Source organism: Hemicordylus capensis, chromosome 1, assembly GCF_027244095.1.
Source record: "Hemicordylus capensis ecotype Gifberg chromosome 1, rHemCap1.1.pri, whole genome shotgun sequence".
In the NCBI taxonomy this organism is placed as follows: Eukaryota; Metazoa; Chordata; class Lepidosauria; order Squamata; family Cordylidae; genus Hemicordylus; species Hemicordylus capensis.
In genome coordinates this window covers 6,796,908-6,821,262 of record NC_069657.1, presented here as the reverse complement: position 1 = coordinate 6,821,262, position 24,355 = coordinate 6,796,908, and the positions used below count along the sequence as shown (strand labels likewise).

Here is a 24,355-nt window from a genome sequence, read left to right as displayed (position 1 = left end):
TTAAAAATCCAAGCTAAAAACAACAATCAGAATTACAGTTGTTTTTAAAGTTTCAAATTAAAAGTTATTTATTTAAAGACTGAGAATTATAAAAACTAAAGAACCTAACAAATATAAGCAACAGGTGAAACTTATTTATTTATTTTATTTTATTTTACATTTTTATACCGCCCCAAACCTATGTCTCTGGGCAGTTTACAATATAAACATTTAAAAGCCTCTTTTAAAAGGTGTGCTTTTAGTTGTTGTTTTTTAAACAGAAGGAGGGAGCAAAAATACACAGAGTCCTGCCATCCTGGACTACATCTGTGCCGAATTTCAGAGCCCTCTGCCCAACCACTTTTCCTCTGATTTTTTAATTTCCCCATAGACTTCTATGGAGATTTTTATCTAGAAGTTATCAGATTTCCAATCAGAAATGTGATACCAATATTCTAAAGGGTTAAAAGACCTGATATCTATTGTAGCCAATCCGATACAATACGATGCTTCTAATCATGCAGAGGCCTAGCAGACATTGTCAGAAATCTCGGTGAGTATTCAAACCACCTTAAGTGGCACAGTGGGGAAATGCTTGACTAACAGAAGTTTGCTGATTCAAATCCCTGCTGGTACTATATCGGACAGCAGCAATATAGGAAGATGCTAAAAGGCATCATCTCATACTGTGCAGGAGGAAGCAATGGTAAACCCCTTCTGTATTATACCAAAGAAAACCACAGGGCTCTGTGGGTGCCAGGGGTCGACACCGACTCGACGGCACACTTTATTCATCCCCTGAGCTAGCACCAATGGCCAGAATTCGTGGGTCTGAATCATGGATTAAATACTACTTTTCCAAATGGGAGAAAGGACTGATTCTTCTTGAAAAGCAAGAACTGGCCAGCAGGTGGCACCACAAAAATAACACATGCGGGTGTCCAGAGGATAAGATTGTGCTGGGAAGGAAGATCGAAGCCTGCGGAAATGCATGGAGGGGAAGAAACTCACACTTGCAGTGTAGAGGCACAACTTATTGCCATCAAGAAGAACCCACAGTAATTTGTCTCAACAGTGGCATTCTGTCCTTGTACCCCACCTGGCCACCTCCTAATCACATAAGTGTGAATAATGGATATACTTATTTATAGTAGAGAGAATGCTTGAGCATTTTTTACTTCTGCAAGCTGTCCCTGTCACTTCCAACATGGCGGCCGCTGCCCGCTCCGCTTCCCTTTCGCCGTGTTCTGCGCACGCGCGCGCCACGCATGCGCAGAACACCCACCAGAGACACGGACGCAGACCCGCCAGAGACACGGACGCAGGTACCCTAGCCTTTTATTATATAGGATGGGAGGAATTTGATCTGCAAGCAAGCAAAAAAGCAACATAAAATTCTTCTGAACGACCAGGTAGTACCCGGGTAGGGCTGCACTAGACCAGGTAGACCTAGTCCTGTGAACCACCTCAGTATCACTCTTGCATCATGTCACAATCTCCCGTTTGGGGCTGTGCACAGGCCTGCCCCTTCTGTCCCACACTCTCAGAGCAGGCTCCCAGCAGCCTTCCATCCCGGCTGATGGTCAGGCCCCCGCCCGCTCAGCCTCAACCATGTCCCTACTTTGCAGGCCCTCCAAGGCCGTTCACTGGGCCCTCCGAGCTGCTAAGCATTGGCAGCACTGCAGGAGGGACTCCTCCCGGCCTGTGACAGCAGCACACACTCCGCTGAGCTGCCGCTTGCTTGCACAGACTCTGAAGTGTGGCCCGCCACCCCACCCCATTGTCCCAAGAGCAGTCTGTGCCGGGTCAGACCAAGGGTGTGTGTGTAGGGGGGGGGTCCATCCCTGCCAACTTGTCCCTATTTTCCCATTCAAGTAAATGAGAAAACAGGGGCATGTTGGCAGGGATGGGGGTCCATTTCACCCAGCATCCTGCCTCCGGTGCCTGCAGAAAGTTCTCAAGCAGAACAAGGCAGCACTCGCTACCCTCAAGCGGCTCACTGAGGGCATCCCAGGCAGCCTGACCTTTCTCTGTTGCCTCTCTGTAGGAGTCATTCTGGAAAGCATGCAGGTCACAGATCTGCAGGAGCCCTCTCATCAGCACCTGCTGACCTGTAAGTAATCAACAAGGCCCAATTCTTCCTCACTCTTTTGGTTTTAACCAGAGGTTCTGATGTTGTGAATAGAGAATCTGCCAGTAGACAGACACAGACAAGAGTCTTTTGGTGCACTTTCATAGCAGGCAGGAGCTCCTGGTGTTGCTGCTACTGATAAACTCGAAGGGGTCCGTTTCGGTTCACTCAGGCTTTTAAAAATTGGTTTTTTAAAAAAAGAAGTTTTAAAATTGGTTTCAAAAAACTAAGTTTTGAAATGTTTTGTACTGTACCTATTTACCTAAATACAAGACGACTTTGAATTTAAGACGAGCCCCTTAAAAAGTGAGGTTAAATATGGGTCATACCTGTATTTACTCAAAAGGAAGGGGACGCTGAATTTAAGATGCCCCACTGATTCAAAGGGTCTAGATACCGAGTCCTTTGAGGAATGGTCAAAGGATCTGGGTATGTTTAGCTTGGAAAAGAGAAGATGAAGGAGAAATATGATTGCCACCTTAAAATATCTGAAGGATTGTCACAAGGAAGGAGGAGCTGACTTGTTCATGAGAGAAATGCTATACTACTCATGAACAGATTCTTCCTATGATGCAAAGTGTTGCGGCATTCTGCTGCCATTCCAATCATGGGAAGAATCTGTCCATGAGGTCATCATTTGTCTTTGCAACTGTAGACTAGGGATGCGCAAATTGATTTGAATTAAAATTGATTCAGCTTGAATCTGGCCGATTCGAATGATTCGAATTCAAATTGGATCACTTCTAAAAAGGATAATTCAGTTTGAATTTGAATTGAATTAACGAGATTTGAATTCAAATCAATTCAAATCAATTTGATTTTGGCCCCTTTTAAAAACCATTTGGGCACCCTGATTGGTCCAGAAAGTCACCAGAATAAGCAAGGAAACTGGACTCATGTACAGCATCCATGAGAGCGTTCCGAAGCCCCATGCTGACATGCTCAGAAGCTCCACCCCTGCTGTCTACAGTAGGGATAAGCACGAATAGAATTTTCAGATTTGATTTGAATTCGAATCAAAACTGGCCAATTCTATTTGAATTTGAATCCAATTGGCCCCAAACAAACTGCTGCAATTCAAATTCAAATCAATTGAATGAAGAGAGAAGATGGAAGTCTCTCTCTCCAGGTGAAAGAATGAAACCTGAGCCTCTCGGTCTAACAAAGGGGAAGCAGAGTAGAGAAAGCCTGATCAGAGAGGGAATGCCCTTCCTGGTTGCCTCTCTCCCAATGCCCCGAGTGGTCAATAGAGTTGCTGGTGCTAAGAGTCAGGGCCATCAGGAGCTGCACCTCCAACAAGATGGAGGGAGGTGGGGTGGCCCCCGTTTGCCAATCTTTGGAGGAAGAGTGGTATAAAAATGTCATAAATCACATGGAAATCCTTGCCAGTCACATTAAAAAAAACAACACCCAACTCTGGATTCACAGTTCAAAGCTGATAAAACTGCTGCAAGCTATACTCTTTGGCTTTTGTGCAGGAAAAAAAGAATTGAGTGAATGCTTCTGTTTTTCATCATGCCAATGGTTGCTGGCCATGAAACAGTTCTTTCATCTACAGATTGCATGCTCCTAACACATCCCTCCTTTGATAATGGGTTTCTTTTTTCTGCGATCCAAGGCTGGGTTCACCCACATGTTCCCCCTCTGCTGTTTCAGCTCTTGAGATGCTTCAGGACGACCCCAGCCCTGGAGTTCAGCAAGCCGCAGCTGATGTGGCAGCTTCAGTCTTCAAGAAGCAGGGAGCAGAGATGCTTCGAAGGAGTGAAGCCACTCCCAATGAAAGCAACCCAGCTGAAAAGCCGGCCCCAAACAGCGACCCCAAACCTGGCACCACCCAAGAAGTGGCAGCAGCCCAAGATCTGCATGAGTAGCTTGTCTGCCGTGAGGGGGGAATGGAGAGGAGAGCTGGTAGTGAGCCCCAATTATCCCTTTTGCTAAGTAGGATCCACCCTGGTTTTCATTTATATGGGAAACTGTATGTGAGTGCTGCGAGGTATAGCTCAGTGGTAAAGTATTTGCTTTGCATGCAGAAGGTCCCAGGTTCAATCCTGGGCAGCAGCATCAGCTAGGGCTGGGAAAGACCCCTGCCTGAAACCTTGGAGAACCACTGACAGTCAGTATAAACAATGCTGAGCTAGATGGGCCAAGAGGCTGCATTTGCATATAACACAGTACCCCGTTCTGCTCCCTCCTCCCCCAGCTCTCCCATCCAAATTCCGACGTAATGGAGAGCGATCTCTCTGCAGTCAGTGAGCCTGCAGAAAAGAGCAGAGGACTGGCTCTGCAGACTTCCCTCTTGACTGAAAGACAGCCCACACAGCCAATCACAGCCAGAGCTGAGGGAGGAGCTTCCTCCCTCAACTCTGGTTGAAGGGGATGCAGCCTGCAGTTCTGCATCTGGACGCAATGCAGGCTGCGTCCAACGTCAGGTTACGGCAACTAACCTCACTACAACCCGAGGGTTCTTGAAACCTGAAACCTCGCCGTGCAGAACTGCATTTGCACACATTCGGACGTAACACTTGGGGAACCTCTGGCCCATCCAACTCTGGTTCTGTGTTACGTGTGAATGTGGCCAATGTCTCACTTGGTATAAGGCAGCTTCCTGTACTTCTATATTGAGTATTACTGTCACTTCTGGATTTGAACCTTGAGTGGAGATTTTTTTTTTAATTCACCTTGGGGACAGGGGGGATTTGAAGCTCCCTCACCCTCCAATCCTTGTCTGCCACAGACCCCACCCCCCCCCGCCCCCACATTCCTATCTTCTTCACAAATTTGAGTCGGGGAACATGTGCTTGCTCCAGTTGCCATGCAGTTTTGCCAGAAGTCAGGGGCTCTTCTCAGTCTTGATCCCCCAGATGCTATTGGACTACAACTCCCATCATCCCCAGGCACAGTTGTGGCAGGGTATGATGGGAGTTGTAGTCCTGTCATAAGCAGTTCTAAGGTTAGCAGACAGTTCTTTCATCTTAGCTGTAGCAGGGTAAGTGGTGGTCGGGGCTGTTCTTAGAGAACCTTGGTGGGGTGCAGGGCCCAGGGCAAATCAGCCAGTGCAGGGCCCCCTTCCAGTTAATTCTAATGGGGTTAAAAGAGTGGAGCCTGGGTGGTCACCCTGCTTGCCATGCCCTAAGGACAGCCCTGGTGGTGGTGGGGGTGGGGTGGGGAGATCTTTTGAAAGCCCTGCCTATGTTAAGGCAACAAACAGCGTCTCTTGCACTCTGTGCAGTCTTTGCAGTGATTCATTCTTTTCCTCTTTCCCCAGACCACCTGCAGTGAAGGCTTTGTGACCTAGGACACTCCTTGCCACCTGCCAGGAAAAAAAAGATGGTGCCACACCCCCCCCCTCCGATGACAACCAGCCTGCCAGCCACTACCGTCCTTAACATTCTCAGTATCAATATATTCATAATTGTTGTCATTGCCGTTTCTTTGCCCTCAAGTTTTGTTTTCGTTAACTTTACCTCTTGTTTGCAGATATAGAAGCTAGTCTCACAAGCAGCGAAAACCGGGCTAGGGAAGCCCGGCCCGGCTCTTGCTGTGTGTGATAACTGCCAGGAGCCGCACAACTCCTGGTGGCGGCGTGGCGGCGAGCCCTCTAAAGTCGGGTTTGGGGCATGAGTGCACACAAAAATAGGGCTAACTGATTGTGTGTCAGCCTTGCAGCTGCTTGCAGGCCGCAGCTGGCACACTTGGGGGGGGGCTCCCAGTAATGCATCACACCCTTGCGCACTGCATTATTGGGGCTCCGGGGAGCAGGGCGCCATGCAGCAATGCTTCCCTGCACCTGACCCCTGGAGCTGCTGGGAGAGCCACGGGCTTCCCACAGAAGAGCTGCCGCTCATCTGGGCGGGTGATCTGCCCACCCAAGGACAGGTAAGGGATTGTCTGTGGGGAGGGGAGCGGAAACCGGCTCTCCCTGCAGACCTCCTTTTGGCGCTTCACGCCGCTCTCTAACAAAACTGAGCTAGAGAGACCAGTGGTTTGGCTTGCCCTGAAGCAGCTTCAAATGTGCATATGAGTGTCAGATTGAAAGACGGTGAGGCTAGTCTCACATGCAGTGGGAACAGGCTGAGGGAGCCCAGCCTGGGTCCCGCTGAGCATGAGCATGAGGAACCACACGGCTCCCAGAGGTTGCGCGGCGGCAAACCCTCTCGGGTAGCCCACCTCTTAACCCAGGTTTTGGGCGCAGGAGCAGCTGAAAAGTGGGTTAACTGCTTGTGTGTCGGCATGGCTCCATGCCGCAGTGACTCATGAGTAGCCCCCAGACTGGGAGGCTACAACAAGCCTCCCAGCGTCGGGGGGGGGGGCTTCCCAGAATTCCCTGCGCACTCGGGACTTCTGGGAGCCAGGAGGCTCCTGAACCCCACTGCCCCAACCGGAGCTGCTCATCATCTGGGCAGCTGATCCTTCTGCTCATTTCCTGTTTCCTGTTGGTGTGCAGGGAAAACAGGTCAAGCCCACTCCCCCCGCAAACCCCATTCAGGCTCTCCACACTGCTCGTGTGGACAGCCTTGCTGAGATCTTCTACATGGCCTCTGGTGGCCACTGAGTTTGCCTGCCTTCCCCAGCAGAGAAGCAGTGGCTGCCCTCCCCTCTGCCACACCGCACACCCACATGAGCTACAGCAGGGTGGCCACTGGTGCTAGGAGTGGGAGGACTCCCCCCCCCACATCCCAGAGTGCCCTATGCTGAGAGAAGCCACCACACCCAACATGGCCACTCTTTCCCCTGGCTCCCTGCTGGCCAAGGTGGCGGACCCGGAGGGAGCCTCTTAACCCACTGGTGATCACCCAGCTGATGGCCTGCTGAGGTTAAGTGAACCAGAGATGCACTGAACCTTGGCTAAATGCCGGTTTCAAAAGCAGGGCTAGGCATGGGGGCAGTGCGGGATTGGGCTCGGTCCCAGCGCTTCACACACCTTTCCTGTCCAGAACTGGGCTGCGCATATGAACAACCTCACTGCCTGACAAACTGCACTATTATTCTGTGTTTCAACCAAACATGTGCACAGTTGCACAAGGGCACTCTTGCACAACTGCAAAGAAAAGAAAGGGCAGAGTTGTACAATGGATGGACATTGTTTCCATGAGAGTTGTAGTCTGACAGGAAACAGGAAAAGACCAGTAACGGTTCACACACAGAGGTTGTTCTCATGGTCAAAAGAGTGGGGGAGAAGAAGGGAAGGCAGGATCCTACCTGCTGCCTTCCAGATGACTCGAGCCTCCTCTGGGCTCTGCCACTCACACGCCCACACAAGCAGCACAGCCAGGGGCAGAGCCACCATTGGACAAACGGGTTCAAAGAACTCGGGCCGTGCCCAATCAGGGGCCGCACCTCACGGGTCCGAAATGCCCCCCACGTCTGACATCAGACGCGGGAGTGCTGGTTTAGCTCCTGAGCAGGGGCCGCGGGGTTAAATGGCCACTGTGTTTGTGGCACAGCCAGGAGCGGCTCTTCCCTGCCTTAAGGCAGGGAGCCACTCCTGGCCACACGGTGAATGCAGCGCCAGTCCAGGTCTAGCTCCCGAAGGGGCCACGAGAGTTAAATGACCGGTGCTGCGAATGCAGCGCCGACCAGATTCCTTGCGGCTCCGTTCGGGAGCCAGACCACGCCCCCCGTGTCTGACACCCTTTGGGGACAGGGATCCATGTGTCTTTGTATGTGTCTATGTAAACCGCTTTGGGAACTTTTGTTGAAAAGCGTTTTATTCCATTGTAGTGTGTTGTATACAATGGTGATTGTGTGTTAGTTGTAGTCTGACAACATCTGGGGACTCAAGGGGTCATTGCTTCTTACCCTGTGCTGGGCAGATAAGTGCTGAACATTATTTTTTCTGACATGTAAATATTCCAAAACATGTCAGCATATTCTCCATAAATATTTTCTAAAGGCTAAATACATCAGCTGTTCCACATAGAGTGTTCCTTCTGTATTTTTCTCAGGGTCTCCCAACCTATGGCACTCCAGATGTTGCTGAACTACAACTCCCATCATCCCCAGTTACAATTCACTGGGAACTCCCGATTTATCTCATTAGCTTTACCTGCTTTGTCAACATCCTGTACTAATGAAGGGTCTGCACAACTACAGCCCTCCTGCAGACGTTGAACTACAACTCCCATCATCCCTTACTACTGGCCACTGTGTCTGGAGATGATGGGAGTTGTAGTCCAACAACATCTTGAGCAGCCTTGGTCCAACTGGATGTCACAAGACAGATTGGGCAAACGGCACCTTTTCTTTTTCCTCCATTCCTTGCAAGCTTCCAGAGGAGGAGATTGCCAAAATCTCTCCACAAGGAACATATTTGATGGCAGAACTGCTCGTATAGAGATGTTTTTGTTTGGGGGGCGATGGGTGTTGTAGTCCAATAATATCTGGGGACCCAAGGCTGAGAACTTCTTATTTAAAATAACTGCATCTGGCCCTTCTGTGCAAATGCATCTCAAGGCAGCCTTGAATGAAACTTAATCTACATCAGAGCTGCTCAGGTTCGGCCTTCCTACAGATGTTGGCCAACAGTTCCCATAATCCCTGGCTATTGGCCACTGTGGCTGGTGATTATGGGAGTTGTAGTCCAAAAACAGCTGGGGGGGTGGCTAAGTTGAGCAGGCCTTGTCTACATTGATCTACTTAGAGTTTATACTGATTGCTTCTTGTCTTGCCCTCAGTGACCAGAGAGATGCAGAGTAATAGAAGCGCGGAATCCTAGAGCTGGAGAGGACCTCGGAGGCCATCTAGTCCAACCCCCTGGTCCATGCAACAAATCCAGACTTAGAGTGACTCTAGTAGAGCAGCCCCAACAGGCAGCTGCCCAGCCCAATCTTGGAGCCCTACAGAAAGGAAGAGCCGAAGGAAACGGTTTGGTGGTTGAACTGTTCTTGTAATTAAAAAGCTTCTCGTAATGTTCAACTGACATCTGCCCTCTTGTAACTTAAGCCCATTATAACTAGTTCTGCCCTCTGGGGAAGCAAAAAAACAAGTCTTTGCCCTCTTTGGTGTGTCAGCCTTTTAGGCCTTAGATGTCCCTTTTCAGTCCTTTCCAGGCTACACATACTCATTTCACAGAGCTTGTTATCCAGACCTTGGACCATCTTTGTCACTCTCCACTAGAAGCCCCTGGAATTTATCCACAATCTTCTTCAAGCATGACTAGTGCAGAAAAAGGTGAAATTATTACTTCCCATAACTTGGAAACTATGGTTCGGTTATTAACGCAGCCAAACAGTGAGTTAGCCATTTTTGCAGCCGCATCACATTGCTGGCACACACTCAGCCTTGAGATCAACTCCAATCCTGGGAGTTATTTGCACTTGGCTTCATGCTGCAGGGTAAATTTTGAGCGAAGCCACTTCGAATCACACTCACGGCATTGAGGGAAGCAGCCCCTCCCCTCTGCTCTTGGGTTTTGTTTTGATGCAGGTTCACAAGGCATGTCTCCGTGTTTTCCTTCTAGCCGATGGGGGGCGGGGGCGGAGATTACTAAAGAGCGACATCTGCATTTCTAAAGAGAGTCTCCCTCTTATCATGCTAATGATTCTATGTCAGTGCCTCTCCCTATTTGCTTGGCATTTTCAGAAAAAGTAGCTTAAAACCAGCATCTTAAAAACCCGGGAATACATCGAGATTAGCTAGAATTCACAAGACAAAGCCCGATTTGTGTGTGGGGGGGTGGGTCCAAGGTTCTCGAAGGGACTTCAGGGTAAGTTTGGCTGGGGTGTGAACGCACACACTCACTCCTGAAGGAGATTCAGGGCAGAAGCCCTGTCTGTAAAGCCTCCTGGGGAGACATTGGGGAGAGCAAAAGAAAGGCACGCCCAGTGGGCAAAGCATCGCGGTGGCTTCTTCTGGAGCAAGGGCTATTTTTCTGTGCCCACAATAGATGGCAGGTCACCGCTGAAGGAGGGTGACATCAAAGGGGACCCCTTGGGATGGTCCATTCCTGCAAGGGGAGAGGGGCAGTGTTCACCAATAGCCTTTCCCCTTTGCAGTCCCCTATGCCCCATGAAAATCTGCCCCTGTGGATTCCCCAGCTCTCAGCGGCATATTTGGGGCAGGGGGCCACAGAAGGGTCCATTTCACTTTACGACATCTGTAGGGAGTTCCTGGCTTCCTTGGAGTGGCCGCGTGAGGAGAGGAGTGCTTCATTCTTCCCCCCGTGGACTATTTCCCACTCAAAACCCTGGACACGCCGAGCTGATTCCCCACCCTTTCCCCAGGGCTGAACGTCAAGTACAGACAGAAATAGATCACTGATTTTTAAAAAAACCAAAAACCCTTCCTATGCCTCTTCCGCAAGGGAGGAAGGAGGCTTGGCCACACTTGTCCCAGCACATGCAAGCATTCAGTGGTGCGTGAAGTTAAACATCCCATGCTTTGTGCCAAGGGGGAAATCTTCTGCTCCAGGCAGGTTGGTGAGAGATGGGAGATCTGGACGTCACCAAGCTGCCTCTGTTGGAAAGCCAGCCTGCTGCAAGCAACGCACATTATTCCCAGCAGCCTTCAGCCATTGCGGCTAGGCCTAGGGATGATGGGAGCGGAAGTCCAGCAATATCTGGGGACCCAAGGCTGAGAAACAGTGCTTTAAAGCAGGGCTGGGCAAACCTGGCCCTCCAGCTGTTGTTGAACTACAACCCCCATCATCTCCAACCACAATTTTTTGTGCCTGGGGGGTGATGGGAATTGTAGTTCAGCTATCTATCTATCTATCTATCTATAGGAACATAGGAAACTGCCATATACTGAGTCAGACCCTTGGTCTATCTAGCTCAGTATTGTCTTCACAGACTGGCAGCGGCTTCTCCCAGGTTGCAGGCAGGAGTCTCTCTCAGCCCTATCTTGGAGATGCTGCCAGGGAGGGAACTTGAAACCTTCTGCTCTTCCCAGAGCGGCTTCATCCCCTGAGGGGAAGATCTTGCAGTGCTCACACATCAAGTCTCCCATTCAGATGCAACCAGGGCAGACCCTGCTTAGCTAAGGGGACAAGTCATGCTTGCTACCACAAGACCAGCTCTCCTCTCCTATCTCCTCTCTCTCTATATCTATCTATCTATCTATTTATTTTTACATTTTATATCCCGCTCTTCTTCCAAGGAGCCCAGAGCAGTGTACTACATACTTAGGTTTGCCCAGCCCTGCTTTAAAGTCATAAGGCTATCTGAATCAGGGCAGAGGAAGCCTCTCTACAAACCTTTTTATTTTTATTTTTATTTTATTTTTTGCACTGTGGAAGCTAAAGCAGCCCAAGTGCATGGACTGAAAGGGTTGCTTTAATGCTTTTAAAAAGGTACACATTACTTGAAACATGCACTTGTTTGTTTACTATTAAATGGCAGCAGAATCGGGCCGTCCCTCAGGATAAGAGCATATGAACAGCCCTGCTGGATCAGGCCCAAGGCCTATCTAGCCCAGCATCCTGTTCCCCACGGTGACCCACCAGATGCCTCTGGGAAGCCCACAGGCAAGAGGTGAGGGTAAGGCATGCCCTCTCTCCTGCTGTGGCTGCCCTGCAACTGCTATTGAGAAGCATCTTGCCTCTGTCTCGCCAGGATCATGCCACCAATAAAAGGGTTTTCTTCCCCCCACTTAGCAAATAACACATACTGGTAAGGAAGTGTAATGGATCGGGTCCGTGGTAGAGTGTAAGGCTGAACCCTCCTTCTCCTTCAGGGTCTCAAGCTATAGGGCCTGATCCAACTGCTATTTAACATGGAAAAACATAGCATAGGCTTAAAGTGAGCTGAAAAGGTAACGTGTGCCATCGAGTCGGTGTCAACTCCTGGTGCCCACAGAGCCCTGTGGTTTTCTTTTGGTAGAATACAGGAGGGGTTGACCATGGCCTCCTCCCACGCAGTATGAGACGATGCCTTTCAGCACCTTCCTATATCGCTGCTGCCCGATAGAGGCGTTTCCCATAGTCTGGGAAACATACCAGTGGGGATTCAAACCAGCAACCTCTGGCGTGACTTGTTGCTGAACCCAAATCTAAAGGCTGCTCTCGGGTTTGGGGTTTTCTTTAGGTTTTTTTAAAAAAGAAATATGTGCAGCATATCTGTTGAACGTGCATTGAAAGGAGCTTTGCAAACTGAGGATTTTGACCACAGTGTTCTCAGCTGAACTATCACTTGTGTTTTGTTTGCTAATAAATAATAAAACAAGGTGGAACTCTGAGAACATGTCCTAGTGAGAACAATTCGCATCCAAACATTTTTCATCAATAGTTTTAAAAATACAATTTTATTCAGCAAAAAAGAAGCAGTTTAAGTTTGCTTTCACTTTATGGGTCTTGCTTTGATAGCTATGTAGGATGGTTGGTCCATCAGAATGGGGTAGACCTTAAAAAATAAATAAGCAAAACAATAGAGATAGACTGATGCCTGTGTTTTGTGTGAGCTCATGGGGCTTCTCAAACTTGGGTCCCCAGGTGATGTTGTTGGACTACAACTCCCATCATCCCCAACCACATTGGCTACTGTAGTGGGGGTGTTGGGAGTTGTAGTCCAACAACATCATCTGGGGACCCAGGTTTAAGAAACTCTGGGTTAACACAATCCCTTAGTAATGTTGTACATGTGTGTTGTACCTCCAAAGGTTCATGCTTGGACAGCTAAAAGCTATGTTAGTGCCAGGATTAATGTATCTCTATTATGATGGTTGATTATAGTGATTGGGTTTTGTTAAATTAACACAATTATTTTTTTCTAAATATTGATTGATTGATTTGATTGATTGATGTAACATATTTTTATACCACCCAAAACTTATGTCTCTGGGCGGTTTACAAATATGCCAAATACCTGCTGTGAAATCAGTAAATTCCAAAGAAGTGAGAGGTAAGGATGAGAAGTTCTGCTTCCTTACTAGTCTAGGGGTTTGCTCTGCCCTCAGTTCCATTCCTCCCAAATTCTGGATTAATTAGGAGAATTTCCACATTAACTCAGGAAATGGAACATGTGCCATTTGCCACAGGGTTTGTTTTTTGTGTGTATGCATTCCTTTGCATTATGTATAGCTGAGCACTGGTGGTCATGTGGGCAGTGGGACAGAAAGCTGAAAACTGAAAGCTGTGGTATTCTCAGTGTTCTGTACAAAACTTGGAAATAAAAAGGGGGGGCAATAGGACCTTTAAGAAATACCCAGAAGAAGGGATTTCAGCAGCTGCAGCTTATTATGCAGGGGAAAGGGGGAGAGTCTGTCTTGTGATAGCAAGCATGGATTGCCCACTTTGCTAAGCAGGGTCCACCCTGGTTTGCATTTGAATGGGAGACTCCATGTCTGAGCACTGTAAGATATTCCCCTTAGGGGATGGGGCCACTCTGGGAAGAGTATCCGCATGCTTGCATGCAGAAGATCCAAAGTTACCTCCCTGACATCTCCAAAATAGAGAGAGAGCCTCCTGCCTGCAACCTTGGAGAAGCCACTGCCAATCTGTGTAGACAATACTGAGCTAGATGGACCAATGGTCAGACTCAGTAGAAGGCAGCTTCCTATGTTCCTAAGGAATACCATATTTATCCAAATCTAAGATTAGGTTTCCCCCCATTTCTATCCTATTAAATATTGAGGGATGGGGTCATCTTAGATTCAGATTCCTCTTTCTTTTGCAGAAATACAGGTATAAAATGTATAACCTTATACAGGTATAACCTGTATTTAGTCTCTATCTTTTAAGACATTGTCTTTCATTCCAAGTTGCCTTCTATTTGAGTAAATATGGCATTCAGATTCAGAAACACAAGCAAATAATCTGGACTCTAAGAAACTCTGGATGGGGGTGCTTGCGGAGTAATCCAGACAAGATGAATTTTGGAAGCAACCCTAGACAGATGCATCCCAGTCTGAACCTGTGTACGGCTCCATATGGAAAAGAGGACAGGGCTCCAGAACCTTTAAGAGATACCCAGAAGAGGGAATTTCAGCAGGTGCCGCTCATTATGCAGGGGATATAAAAGCTGCAACTGCTCAAATTCCCTCTTCTGTGCATCTCTTAAAGGCACAGGAGATTTGTACTTTTTTCCCATATGGCAACCCTAAATCTATGCAAGCCTCTAATTGAACATCCGCACTAGAATTAGAGACTCACACAGCCCAGGCCTTACACTGACAAATACCATCAATGCAAAAGCATGAAGAAGAGTGCCATTTCCCAGATGTTTGCCTTGATGAACTGAATTGACATGTTAATTTGCTCAGTGCCTCAAAAATGCTGTGCTTTGCCATTTCCCTCACACTTTATGACTTGTGCATTCTCCAAGGATGTGGTCAAGGTCAAGTGTGCCATAGCAAGAAACTGGGAGACATTCCAACTACAGTGTAACGATGAGGCACATGGGGAAACAGAAACACTTTGCTGTTTAAAATAACTTAGCCCACTGCTCTTTTAGAAACCAAGGATGAAGTGAGGTGATGCCCTTCTTAAAGGGCTTGCTGATTGTCAGAATGCAGCGCCCGTGTGTCTGAGTTACACAGAACCCGTCTTGGACTTCTTCATCAAACTTAGGATTAGAAAGACAACAATTAAAAAGGAAGGAAGGGCAACTTAGTGGCTGGCACGCCGCACAATATTCCGCCTGCCTTGTAAAGAAACCCGTGCACTGTTGTGCAAGAGCACACTTGCACAACTGCGGGGAATTGCAGCTGCGCAGTCACACAATCAACATCTAGTAAGTAAGTAAATCCTTTATTACAGTCCATGACCAGATGTTATATAACTTAGTAGTAATGTAATACGACTGTATTTAGAGGAAGGTGGCAATGGAGAAATTCCAGGAATTCTGGGTTCGTTTCATGAGCAGAGGCCCTCACCATCCATCAAGTTCAAGCTTTTATTAATCCCAGCATGCCAGGTGTCTCTCTTCCAAGAGCACACACTCAGGCTTTTGGCAAGAGTCTTTCATACTGTTTACAGGCTGTAGGACTGAGTACAGAGCCTATCAGAGGCCAAAGTTTCATGGTATACACCAATCATACTAGTACAAGCACAATAAAGCTTAGCCATTGGTAGACACGGTGAATCAATTACAAGGCAGAAACCAGCAATAATGCACCAATCAGCTTTAGCTGTTCTTATGCCTAGTCAGGCAGGGCAAGCTATGGTCAACAGGTGTTTATCTCTACTCAGGTGGGGCAGAGTATTGTTTCCAAGAGCAGGGGCCCTTGTAACAGCAGGGTGCAGAAACTTGTGACCTCTGGGGCTTCTGTAGGTGGGTGGATAGGGATAGTGGAACTTTTCTTCATCCGCAGCCACAGGTCAGTGGTAGAGCACCTGCTTTGCTTGCAGAAGGTCCCAGGTTCAATCCCTGGCAGCATCTCCAGGTAGGCTTGAGAAAAATTCCTGCCTGAAACCTTCAACTACCGCCAGTCACAGTAGGCAGTACTGAGCTAGATGGACCAAGGGTCTGGCTCAGTATAACGCAGCTTCCTATATGCCTATGAAGTTGCCATGAACAATTAAAGATATTTTTTCACATTCATTACTTGCCATGCCACCTGCATGCTCCTTTTACCAATTTTAGCCACCTCGTGTTTCTTTTACCAATCTGGAAATGAAACCAGTTGTTCTGGCCATTGGCCATTTGGAAATTCGGTGCATTCCACGACCATCTGGTCCATCTTGCTCAGGATTATCCACACTGTCTGGCAGCAGCTTCTCCAAGGTTCCAGACCAGAGCCGATCCCAGCCCTACCTGGAGATGCTGCCAGGATTGAACCTGAGGCCCTCTGCATGCAAACAATGTGACTGTCTGGGCAGACAATACTGAGCTAGATGGACAGATGGTCTGACTCAGTAGGAGGCAGCTTCCTATGTTTCTATGTTCCAATAACTATTCAGAAATTCAATGCAGTCCATGGCCCTTTGGAAGGAACTAGGGCTTTTCAGTGGGCATTTTAGTACATAACCTAGAACATCTGCTTTGCATGAAGAAGATCCCAGGTTTTCTCCTGGACATCTCCTCCCCGCCACCAAAAGGGCATCTCGTACCCCCAAGGTGTGTGTACACCCCAGGTTAAGAACCACTCCTACAGCATAATGTCTGAATCGAGCTAAGCTCAAAGCCACAAAAACAAATCCTGCAGAGCCTCTTATTTGGCACAGCGAAATTTGTCATCTTCTGAACATCTGCCCTTTCTAGACCGATGCACATGCAAGTGAGCCATCCACAGATTTGTGCTCTGAGCTGTTTCTGGCACATCTGCAGGAAACGAGACGCTTTCTGCCAAACAACCCCCGGGCTGTTGTTCTGAGCTCAGTAGAATTTGCTTTGTCAAGGTCTCCCCTAAGGAGCTGGTGCCTCCTTTGAAGGGGAAATGCACTTCAGGAGCACGAGGCTTGCTTTTTTCTCAAGAAGGACAGGCCCGAGGGAATAGGGTCAGGAGCTGAGAGAGCGACACTTTTGCTCACAGCTGCCGCCATCTCACATCAGCAAATGTTCCGCCTTTATTAAAACTGTAAAAACCAAACAGTTCTGAATCCAATTTGATAAACAGCCATACAGCTGTGGAAACAAGACTTCAGACTCATGGAGTTGTGCCTTCAGCCGGGGGGTGGGGGCAGTTTAAACATGGATCCCCACAGATGTTGTTGGACTACAACGCCCATCACCCCAGCCGAAGGCCATTGTGGCTAGGGATGATGGGAGTTGTAGTCCAATGACATCTGGGGGCCCAAGCACAAGAACCCCTGCTTCAAGTAATTTGCAGATCCGGATACGACCTTCCAAAACTTGACAGTGGTGAAGACGTCCCCAGTTCAAGCCTCACAGTTGTTAACTTGACCCCTGTCTTTGTCCAGGCTTGGCTGTTGCTGACCTATGTCAGGGCTCCACAACTTTGGGTCCCCAGATCAACTCCCATCATGCCCAAAGAACAGGAAACACAATGAATTAAAAACTGAACAATAGAAGGAATACATTTATTGTTGGGAATTCTCTCTCTGGTAGGAGAAACCCTTTTCATTATAGAGTGCACAGAGGCACAACACAGTGGAATTTAGTTAGGCATATGTGTATGCTGAGAGTAAAGTAACTTGGAGCCAGTTCATAGTTTCAAATCAATATATATGGCATTTATTAGAGAACTCCATTCTAGATAGGAAAGTGAGGAGTTAGGATCTCTAATCTATCTTTCTAGCTGGATGCAGATGGATTCTGCATCTCTGCACACATGGTGCAGGGGGGAGGAGCTTGCATGTTGCAAGGCAGAAGGTAGGGAAGAAGAAGAGAAGAGAAGGAAGTGGCTGGAAGGAAGGAAGTCCCCTGAGAGTAGCAATCTACATTCCAAAGGGATAGTTTCAGAGCAGTAGAGAAGGGATGACCAATGTCTCGACCCTCTAGCCCTCTGACTCACTAGTCTGTCCTCCTATGTCACTGAGACAAGAGAAGTGCATAGTCCTTCACTTCAGGGGCATAGCAAGGTTGGAGTGAGCCCAGAGACAAGATTTTAAAATTTCTCCCCTCCCTCACTGAAGCTCAGCTCATGAAATAAAGAAATCTTAAATGAGGCTGAATAGTGGTAACAAAAAGCATAGCAAAATTTATATATACATGTAGCCTATGTGCCACAATAGATCATCCTAAATTATTTTTTAAAGGTTTTGTAAATTATGGACAATGCAAATCATTTAATGGTAGTAGAGAAAGACATGCTGTCCTGGTAGCTCCAGGTCTTAACACTCACATCAGTTTTGGAGGATGAATACAACTGGGCAGGTGTGCAGCTGGGGGAGTCAGTCATGTGACTTGCCTCTGGGCCTCCCCCCCAAGGCAGTGGGCCCCCAGACAACTGTCTCCCCTTGCCCTATTATAGTTACGCTCCAGCTCCTGCTTCACTTCCAACATTTGTTTTGTCTTGCACATCCATACCAGCCATTTTCCGTGTAGTTCCTTCTTCTTCCACATCTTCCACTCCCTCCGAGTTCCCAGGTTCAGGAGTCTGTCTGACGATTCTGCCAAGCGCCTTCTTGCTTCACAGAGGCCATCAGTCCCTGGGGCCGGGGACAGGCCCGTAGCCCGCTGGTGGCTTGGTGTGTACCTGCCCCACGAAGAAATTCTCTTTCCGCCCCAGCCTCACTGGCTCTTTTCACTGAACATTTTATCACCTGCCTCCCCTGACTTCTGCAATCCATCCCACAAAATTTCTGGGCTGGTTACAGGCCTCCCTGGGGATGATGGGAGTTGCAGTCCAGCAATATCTTGGGATCCGAAGCTGACAGCCCCTGGGGAGGAGAACCGGTCTGGCCGTAGCAAGCATGACTGGTCCCCTTTGCTAAGCAGGATCCACCTTGGTTTGCATTTGAATAGGTGACTGCATGTAAGCACTGTCTGCTGTGAGCTGTTCCCCAGATCTCCCACTGGGAGGGGTTCATAGCTCAGTGGCAGAGCATCCACTTGCATGCAGAAGAGCCAGGTTCAGTCCCTGGGGGTATCTCCAGTTAGGGCTGGGAAAGGCTCCTGCCTGGAACCCTGAAGAACTGCTGCCAGCCTGTGTAGACACTACTGAGCTAAATGGACCAATGGTCAGACTCAGTATAAGGCAGCTTCCTAGAGAGTGGGTTCCCTGAAGATGGGGATTTGCAGACCAGAGCTCCGTCTGATGGGAAACATCGGACACATCTGTTGCAAAGTCCAGTCAGGACAGAAAGTGTGAATAACATTTGAGGAGGTGTGATGGAGAGCCTGAATCATCACCCTGGGTGATAACACAGCCGTGCTGACATGTTGACTTCACAAGGGAGCCAAGCTGTGTTAAGCTGTGCTGGATATTTGAGGATAAAGTCCTAACATTCAGAACAGGATGCACACCTCTGAAGTGTCCGCTTCGTTATCAGAAGCTGGTTGAGAGAACATTTCCTTTCTGATAAGCTGCCTGCCTCAAGCATACTCCAGCACGAAACCTTGTGCACAGTCACGGACAGGAATCCAGTCTGTATTGGATTGCATTTGTGGCAGTGAGGCCTCCGGCACTGATTGGCTGAGTGGGTGTGATAGCATGGAATGCTCACAAACATTCCAACTGCTCAGACAACAAAGCAACAAAAGGCTTAGGAACAAAGGAACATAGGAAGTTGCCTAATATCGAGTCAGAACATTGGTCCATCTAGCTCAGTATTTAGTTGGCCAGCTAGGTTCAAAAGTTCTTCCAAGCTCTACAGAAGGAGGAACTGCTTGGGGGCAAGCTAAAGGCTAGAATGGTGACCAGGAGGAGGCTCCAATCCCATGCCTAGTTTGGGGTCTGTGGACTATGGAGTCAATGGGGGTAGGGGGAAGTATTGCCAGATCCAGACCCTGAGGGCTCTTGTGCTTTTAAGAGTGGTGCAGAAGGGAGAATTCTGCAGCAGATGCTTCTTGCATCACTACAATCTTTGATCTAGCAATCTTAAGGGGGTCATTCAGGACAAAGGGGAAATGGGACTGGGAACTGAATGTCGCATATTGGTTTGCGATTACCAGAGCCATTACCTCTGCTGCAGGTTTCCAGTTTCTTGTTGTGTGATTTAGTTGCCATCTTAAGGTTCTGGTCCTTCCCTTGATCAAAAGTTCATTTCCCATAACAACAGAAAATGCTGGTTTTGGAAAGGCACATTTCACTTTGAGAACGGGAGCTGGATGCTGGAAGAAGCCCTCCAAACAGATTCTCAACCAGGAGGGTGAGAATAAATGCTGTGATCTGAAGCCATACCTGGTCATTCAAGAGAGACATACCAAACGGAAGGGAGAAGGTTGGTCAAAGTTCGTTCCACCTGGGGAGCCTTTCTGCTTGCAGTTTGATCGGCATCAGTCTTTAAGTAAACACCCTGCAGGGCACCCCTATTAAAACGGCAGTTGGGGTGTGGGGTGCACAATGGCATCATTGTGATGGGATCACTGAAGCCAGTCACTGCGTGGACAACCATCACCAACTGTGTGCAATGATTTGAGCAAACACAGCCATTCCCTGACAGCCAGATATTCTGTAGTGCCACCAGCAGTCATATGGCCATAAATGAGCTGGTGTGAGCAGGCAGCCGGTGCGCAAGCTCTCCCCCTCATTTCAGGCAGCCGTTTGCTGCCTGAATGCCATTTATTTCACTATCTCTAGAAAGGGAAATAATGGCATTCAGGCAGCAAACGGCTGCCTGAAATGAGGGGGAGAGCTCGCTCCTCGGGCTCTCTGGAGCCCTGGCCACGCCCCTCTTGCATCATCACATTACATCACCATCGGGGGATACTCTTCCCTCCTCACCCCCTCCACCCTCCCTGCAGTTAGCTGACAGTGCACCCCATCCTGCCGCGACAGCTGCAATTTTTACAGACAAAAAGGGGGGATTTCCCCTCGTATTCCCCCTCCCCGCAGTGAAGCCCCCAGAGGCGCCCAGCAAAATTTGAGGAGTGGCAACTTGCCGCTCCTCAAATTTTGCCGCCCGAGGCAGACACCTCCTCTGCCTGAATCCGCCTGTGCCGCCAAATCCTCTTTCGTCTGTCCCAGGTGGTGTGATTGCCTGGCAGAGCATGATGATGCTTAATTTGCAGGGGAGGGGGCGCCTCCAAAGGCCTTGAGGTCCAGGCTCCCAAATTACCTAGCTGCACCTCTGATCCCTAGCAGCTGGTAGGTGGTGGTGGAGACAGGGGGCATCTTGGGCCGCACAGTGCAACCACACAGCTGCTGATGCGGGGTAGCAGGGAGGCTGAGCTGGAATCTGGGGACCGGGTGAATCAAGGGGGAGCTTCAGCACTGGTGCGATGACACTGGGCTTAGGAGATACAGAGGCACTGTGTGTTTGCAGGGAGCAGCAGAGTGCTTCTCCAGGTACGGCTAGCAAAGACCCCTGCCTGAAACCTTGGAGAGCTACTATGAGTTAGCATACTGAGCTAGAGAGAACAAATGGCCATGGAACGCGTTGAGGCTATTCTCACGATCAGCTAAAATGGGGCTAGGGGAGCCTAGCCTGATTTTAGCAGACCGTGAGAACCCCTGGGCTCACAGGGGAGCCTGGTTGCCTCAAAGTGGGTAACCCGCTTGCGAAGCCCTCCCCTTAGCCCAGGTTAGCGGCTCCATGCCATGGCAACTCACGAGGAGACCTCTGACCGGGAGGCTAGAAAGCAGCCTCCCGGCTTGGGAGTCTCTCCAGCATACTCTGTGCGCTCTTGCAGAGCATTCTGGAAATTCTGAAGGCCACGCATGGACCCCGAACTCCCAAGCCCCCGCCGGCTCCACGGTGAAGCCGGCAGCTGTGTGGGCTGCCGATCTGGCTGCCCAGGGCTTCACCTCCGGTCGTCTGCGGGGAGAGCAGGCTAAGCCCTCTCTCCCCACAAACCCTCTCTGGGCGAGACTCACCAATCATGAAACTCGCCTCAATAAATTTCCGAATGGCCAATGGACCCCTATGGCCATTGGGGAGGAACCAGTGCATTTCAGTGGGCATTCCCTGTCATTCATTTTAAGATGAGGCTGTAGTTCAGTGGCAGAAGGTCCCAGGTTCCATCCCAGGGAGCATCTCCAGGTAAGACTAGCAAAGGCTTCTGCCTGAAATCTTAGCGAGCCCCTGCCAGTCAGTGTGGACAATACTGAGCGAGATGGAACAAGGGTCTGACTCGGTAGAAGGCAGCTTCTGAAGCGGGCCCTTTTTCCTGGCCACCACCTGAGCCCCAGATGACAGAGGGACACAGAGCAAGACTTCTAATGTTCATCATGGGAGGAAACATCCTAGGAGAAGGCAATTCTCAGGGTAACCAGGTCATGGCCTGAAGGTAGTTGGACATATAGTTAGCATGCCGAGGGAGTCGTTATTGCATGTTAGGACTCATGCTGCCTCCACCTTGCAGACATCCACTTCTGAGCTCACATCTGCTGCACGTGCCAATGGAAACAGCATGTGGCCATCACCGGAGAGGTTAGCCAAGAGGGATGGGAGGGGCTCCCACCCAGGAGCATCCTAAGAGAACACAGCCAACGCACCACCCAGGACAACAAAACCAGCCCGGTGGTTGCTGCTGCTGTTTGTGAGGAACAGGTTCTGTCTTGCCTCCCTGATCCTCCAAAAGAGGGATTAATTCACGTGGCCAGAAGATGACACCGCATGACTCAGGCTCTCTTGCGCAATCCAAACCTGTCTGTCTTGACCTAGTCACCTGGCAGGTACGAAGGCTAAGGCAGGGGTTTCTCCTGCAACTTAACTGGCAGAAGTGGGAGAAGGCAGCTGGACACTTTCAAGGCCTTGATATGGAGAGTTCCAGGGGCGTAGCCAGGTTGGAGTGGGCCCAGAGACAAGATTTTAAAATGCCCCCACCCCTCACTGAAGCTCAGCTCATGAAGCAAAGAAATCTTAAATGAGGCTGAAGAGTGGTAACAAAAAGCATAGTTACACACACACACACACACCTATCGATAGATAGATGTGTGTGTGAGTGTGTGTGTGTGTGTGTAACTATGCTTTTTGTCTATCTATCTATCTATCTATCTATCTATCTATCTATCTATCTATCTATCTATAAAACCTATGTGCCACAATAGAACATCATCCTAAATTATTTTTTAAAAGATTTTGTAAATTGTGTACAGTGCAAGTCATGTAATGGTACTAGAGAAAGACATGCTGTTCTGGTAGCTCCAGGTCTTAACACTCACATCAGTTTCAAAGGATGAATACAACTGAAGGAAGCCCAGGCGGGTGCGTGGCTGGGGGAGTCAGTCATGTGACTTGCCTTGGGTGGGGGAGGCAGTGGGCCCCCAGACAACTGTCTCACCTTGCCCTATTATAGTTGTGCCCCTGGAGAGTTCTGTCTAATCTGATGATTCCAGCAAGGACTCAGGTGTGTAAACCAACCAGCCTGGCTCCTTGCAAAATCTTCCTGCTGCCTGCTTTTAAGGAACATGCAGCTATAGCAGGGCTAAATTTAGGTTGCATATACAGTGGCTGGCATGCCATGCAACATTCCCCCTGCCTTGTAACAAAACACACATGCACATTTGAGCAAGACCACTTTTGCCACAGGAAATTGTGTATTGACCGCCACTGGAAATTGTAAGACATTTTTATTACTTTTTTGAAACATTCACCATCCTCTGCTGGGACATGGCCATTGTCCTTAACCACAGGGCAGTGAATTGATATTTAGGCTCCCCAGAATTGCATGTCTTGTTGACCCACAGGAAAAACAAGTCTAGACACAAATATTCAATTAACAATATAAGAGTACTTTATTGTGCTTACATTGTAGTCAAGATGAATACAATGGCCACATTTGCACATCACATGAAACTAGAGTTGCAGGGAACTCTGGTTGAAATTTATGATCATCCGAATGCATGCAACCACAGTTCAGATTGAAAATGGACCCACTGTTGCCCTCTCCAGTTTCCAGTTTGTACCTTCGTTTTGAAGTATGTTTTGCTGCCTGTATCTCCAGTTTTGCGGTGGCAGCATTACATCCGAACACAGCACTGCAGTCTCACTACTCGGCAACTGGAGTTGAGGGAAGAAGCCCCTCCCTCACTCTGGCTGCGATTGGCTGTGGGGGCTGTCCTTCAGTCAAGAAGGAAACCCGCACAGCCAGTTCCCCCTCCCCTCTGCAGTCGTGCTGACTGCACTTAGATTGCTCTCCATGGTGTCTGAATTTGGACGGGAGAGCATGGGGAGTGGAGAGGGGAACTGGACCCACGTTTCTGCGTTACATGCGAATACAGCCAATCATTTAAGCTAGCTGGGTGATCAGGCCTGGAAGAGTTAGTGAGGAGTTAGTTAGAAGAGTTAGTTTGCAACCCCTCACAATCTTGCTCAAGTATTCTTATACCCATTCTCCCACAATGAAACTTTTAGAACATGTTACCCTTGATCTTTACGTGTACATAGGAACATTGGTTGGCTAGAACCCTTATTCCTTGACCTTTCAAATCACCTGATACATGCATGTCAGTTGTGGGTTTTCACTTTCTGTACCTGAGCAGAGACCACCCTTTGATGAACGTAGATAAATATAGTTTTTGTGGTGGGCTATATGCTTCCTTAGCACACCTAATTTGATACTATTGATGGAGCAATTGAAAGTTGAGAGTTGATCTAGAAGTTATGAACTTAAACCATTTGTTTTAAGATGAGCTTGATCAGAACCGTGGAACTTGACTTTGTGAGGAAAATGGAACTATCAATGTAGAAAATAGAACTCTGACCATTGCTGCTCTTGTATTCAGTAGGCCAAGCTAATCTCTCACCTATATGTGCTATAATTACTGGTTTATTAATGCTAACAATATGCTCTACTGATAGTA

At 48.6% G+C, this 24,355-nt stretch overlaps 1 protein-coding gene across 12 annotated transcripts in view; it reads left to right on the top strand.

Annotated features, from left to right (window-relative positions):
- The window catches only part of LOC128341091 (maestro heat-like repeat-containing protein family member 2B), a 104,078-nt gene extending 95,049 nt beyond the window's left edge, over positions 1 to 9,029 (top strand). For 6 of the 12 annotated variants that reach the window (XM_053287180.1, XM_053287177.1, XM_053287179.1 and 3 more), the window contains 2 exons: positions 2,027 to 2,092; positions 3,767 to 9,029. In XM_053287180.1, the coding sequence (XP_053143155.1) occupies positions 2,027 to 2,092; positions 3,767 to 3,981 (281 nt within the window). In that variant the 3' untranslated portion in view covers positions 3,982 to 9,029. The remainder of the gene's footprint in view (positions 1 to 2,026; positions 2,093 to 3,766) is intronic. The other 6 variants (XR_008314201.1, XM_053287174.1, XM_053287172.1 and 3 more) reach the window with 6 other exon arrangements.
- Positions 9,030 to 24,355: the final 15,326 nt, after the last annotated feature.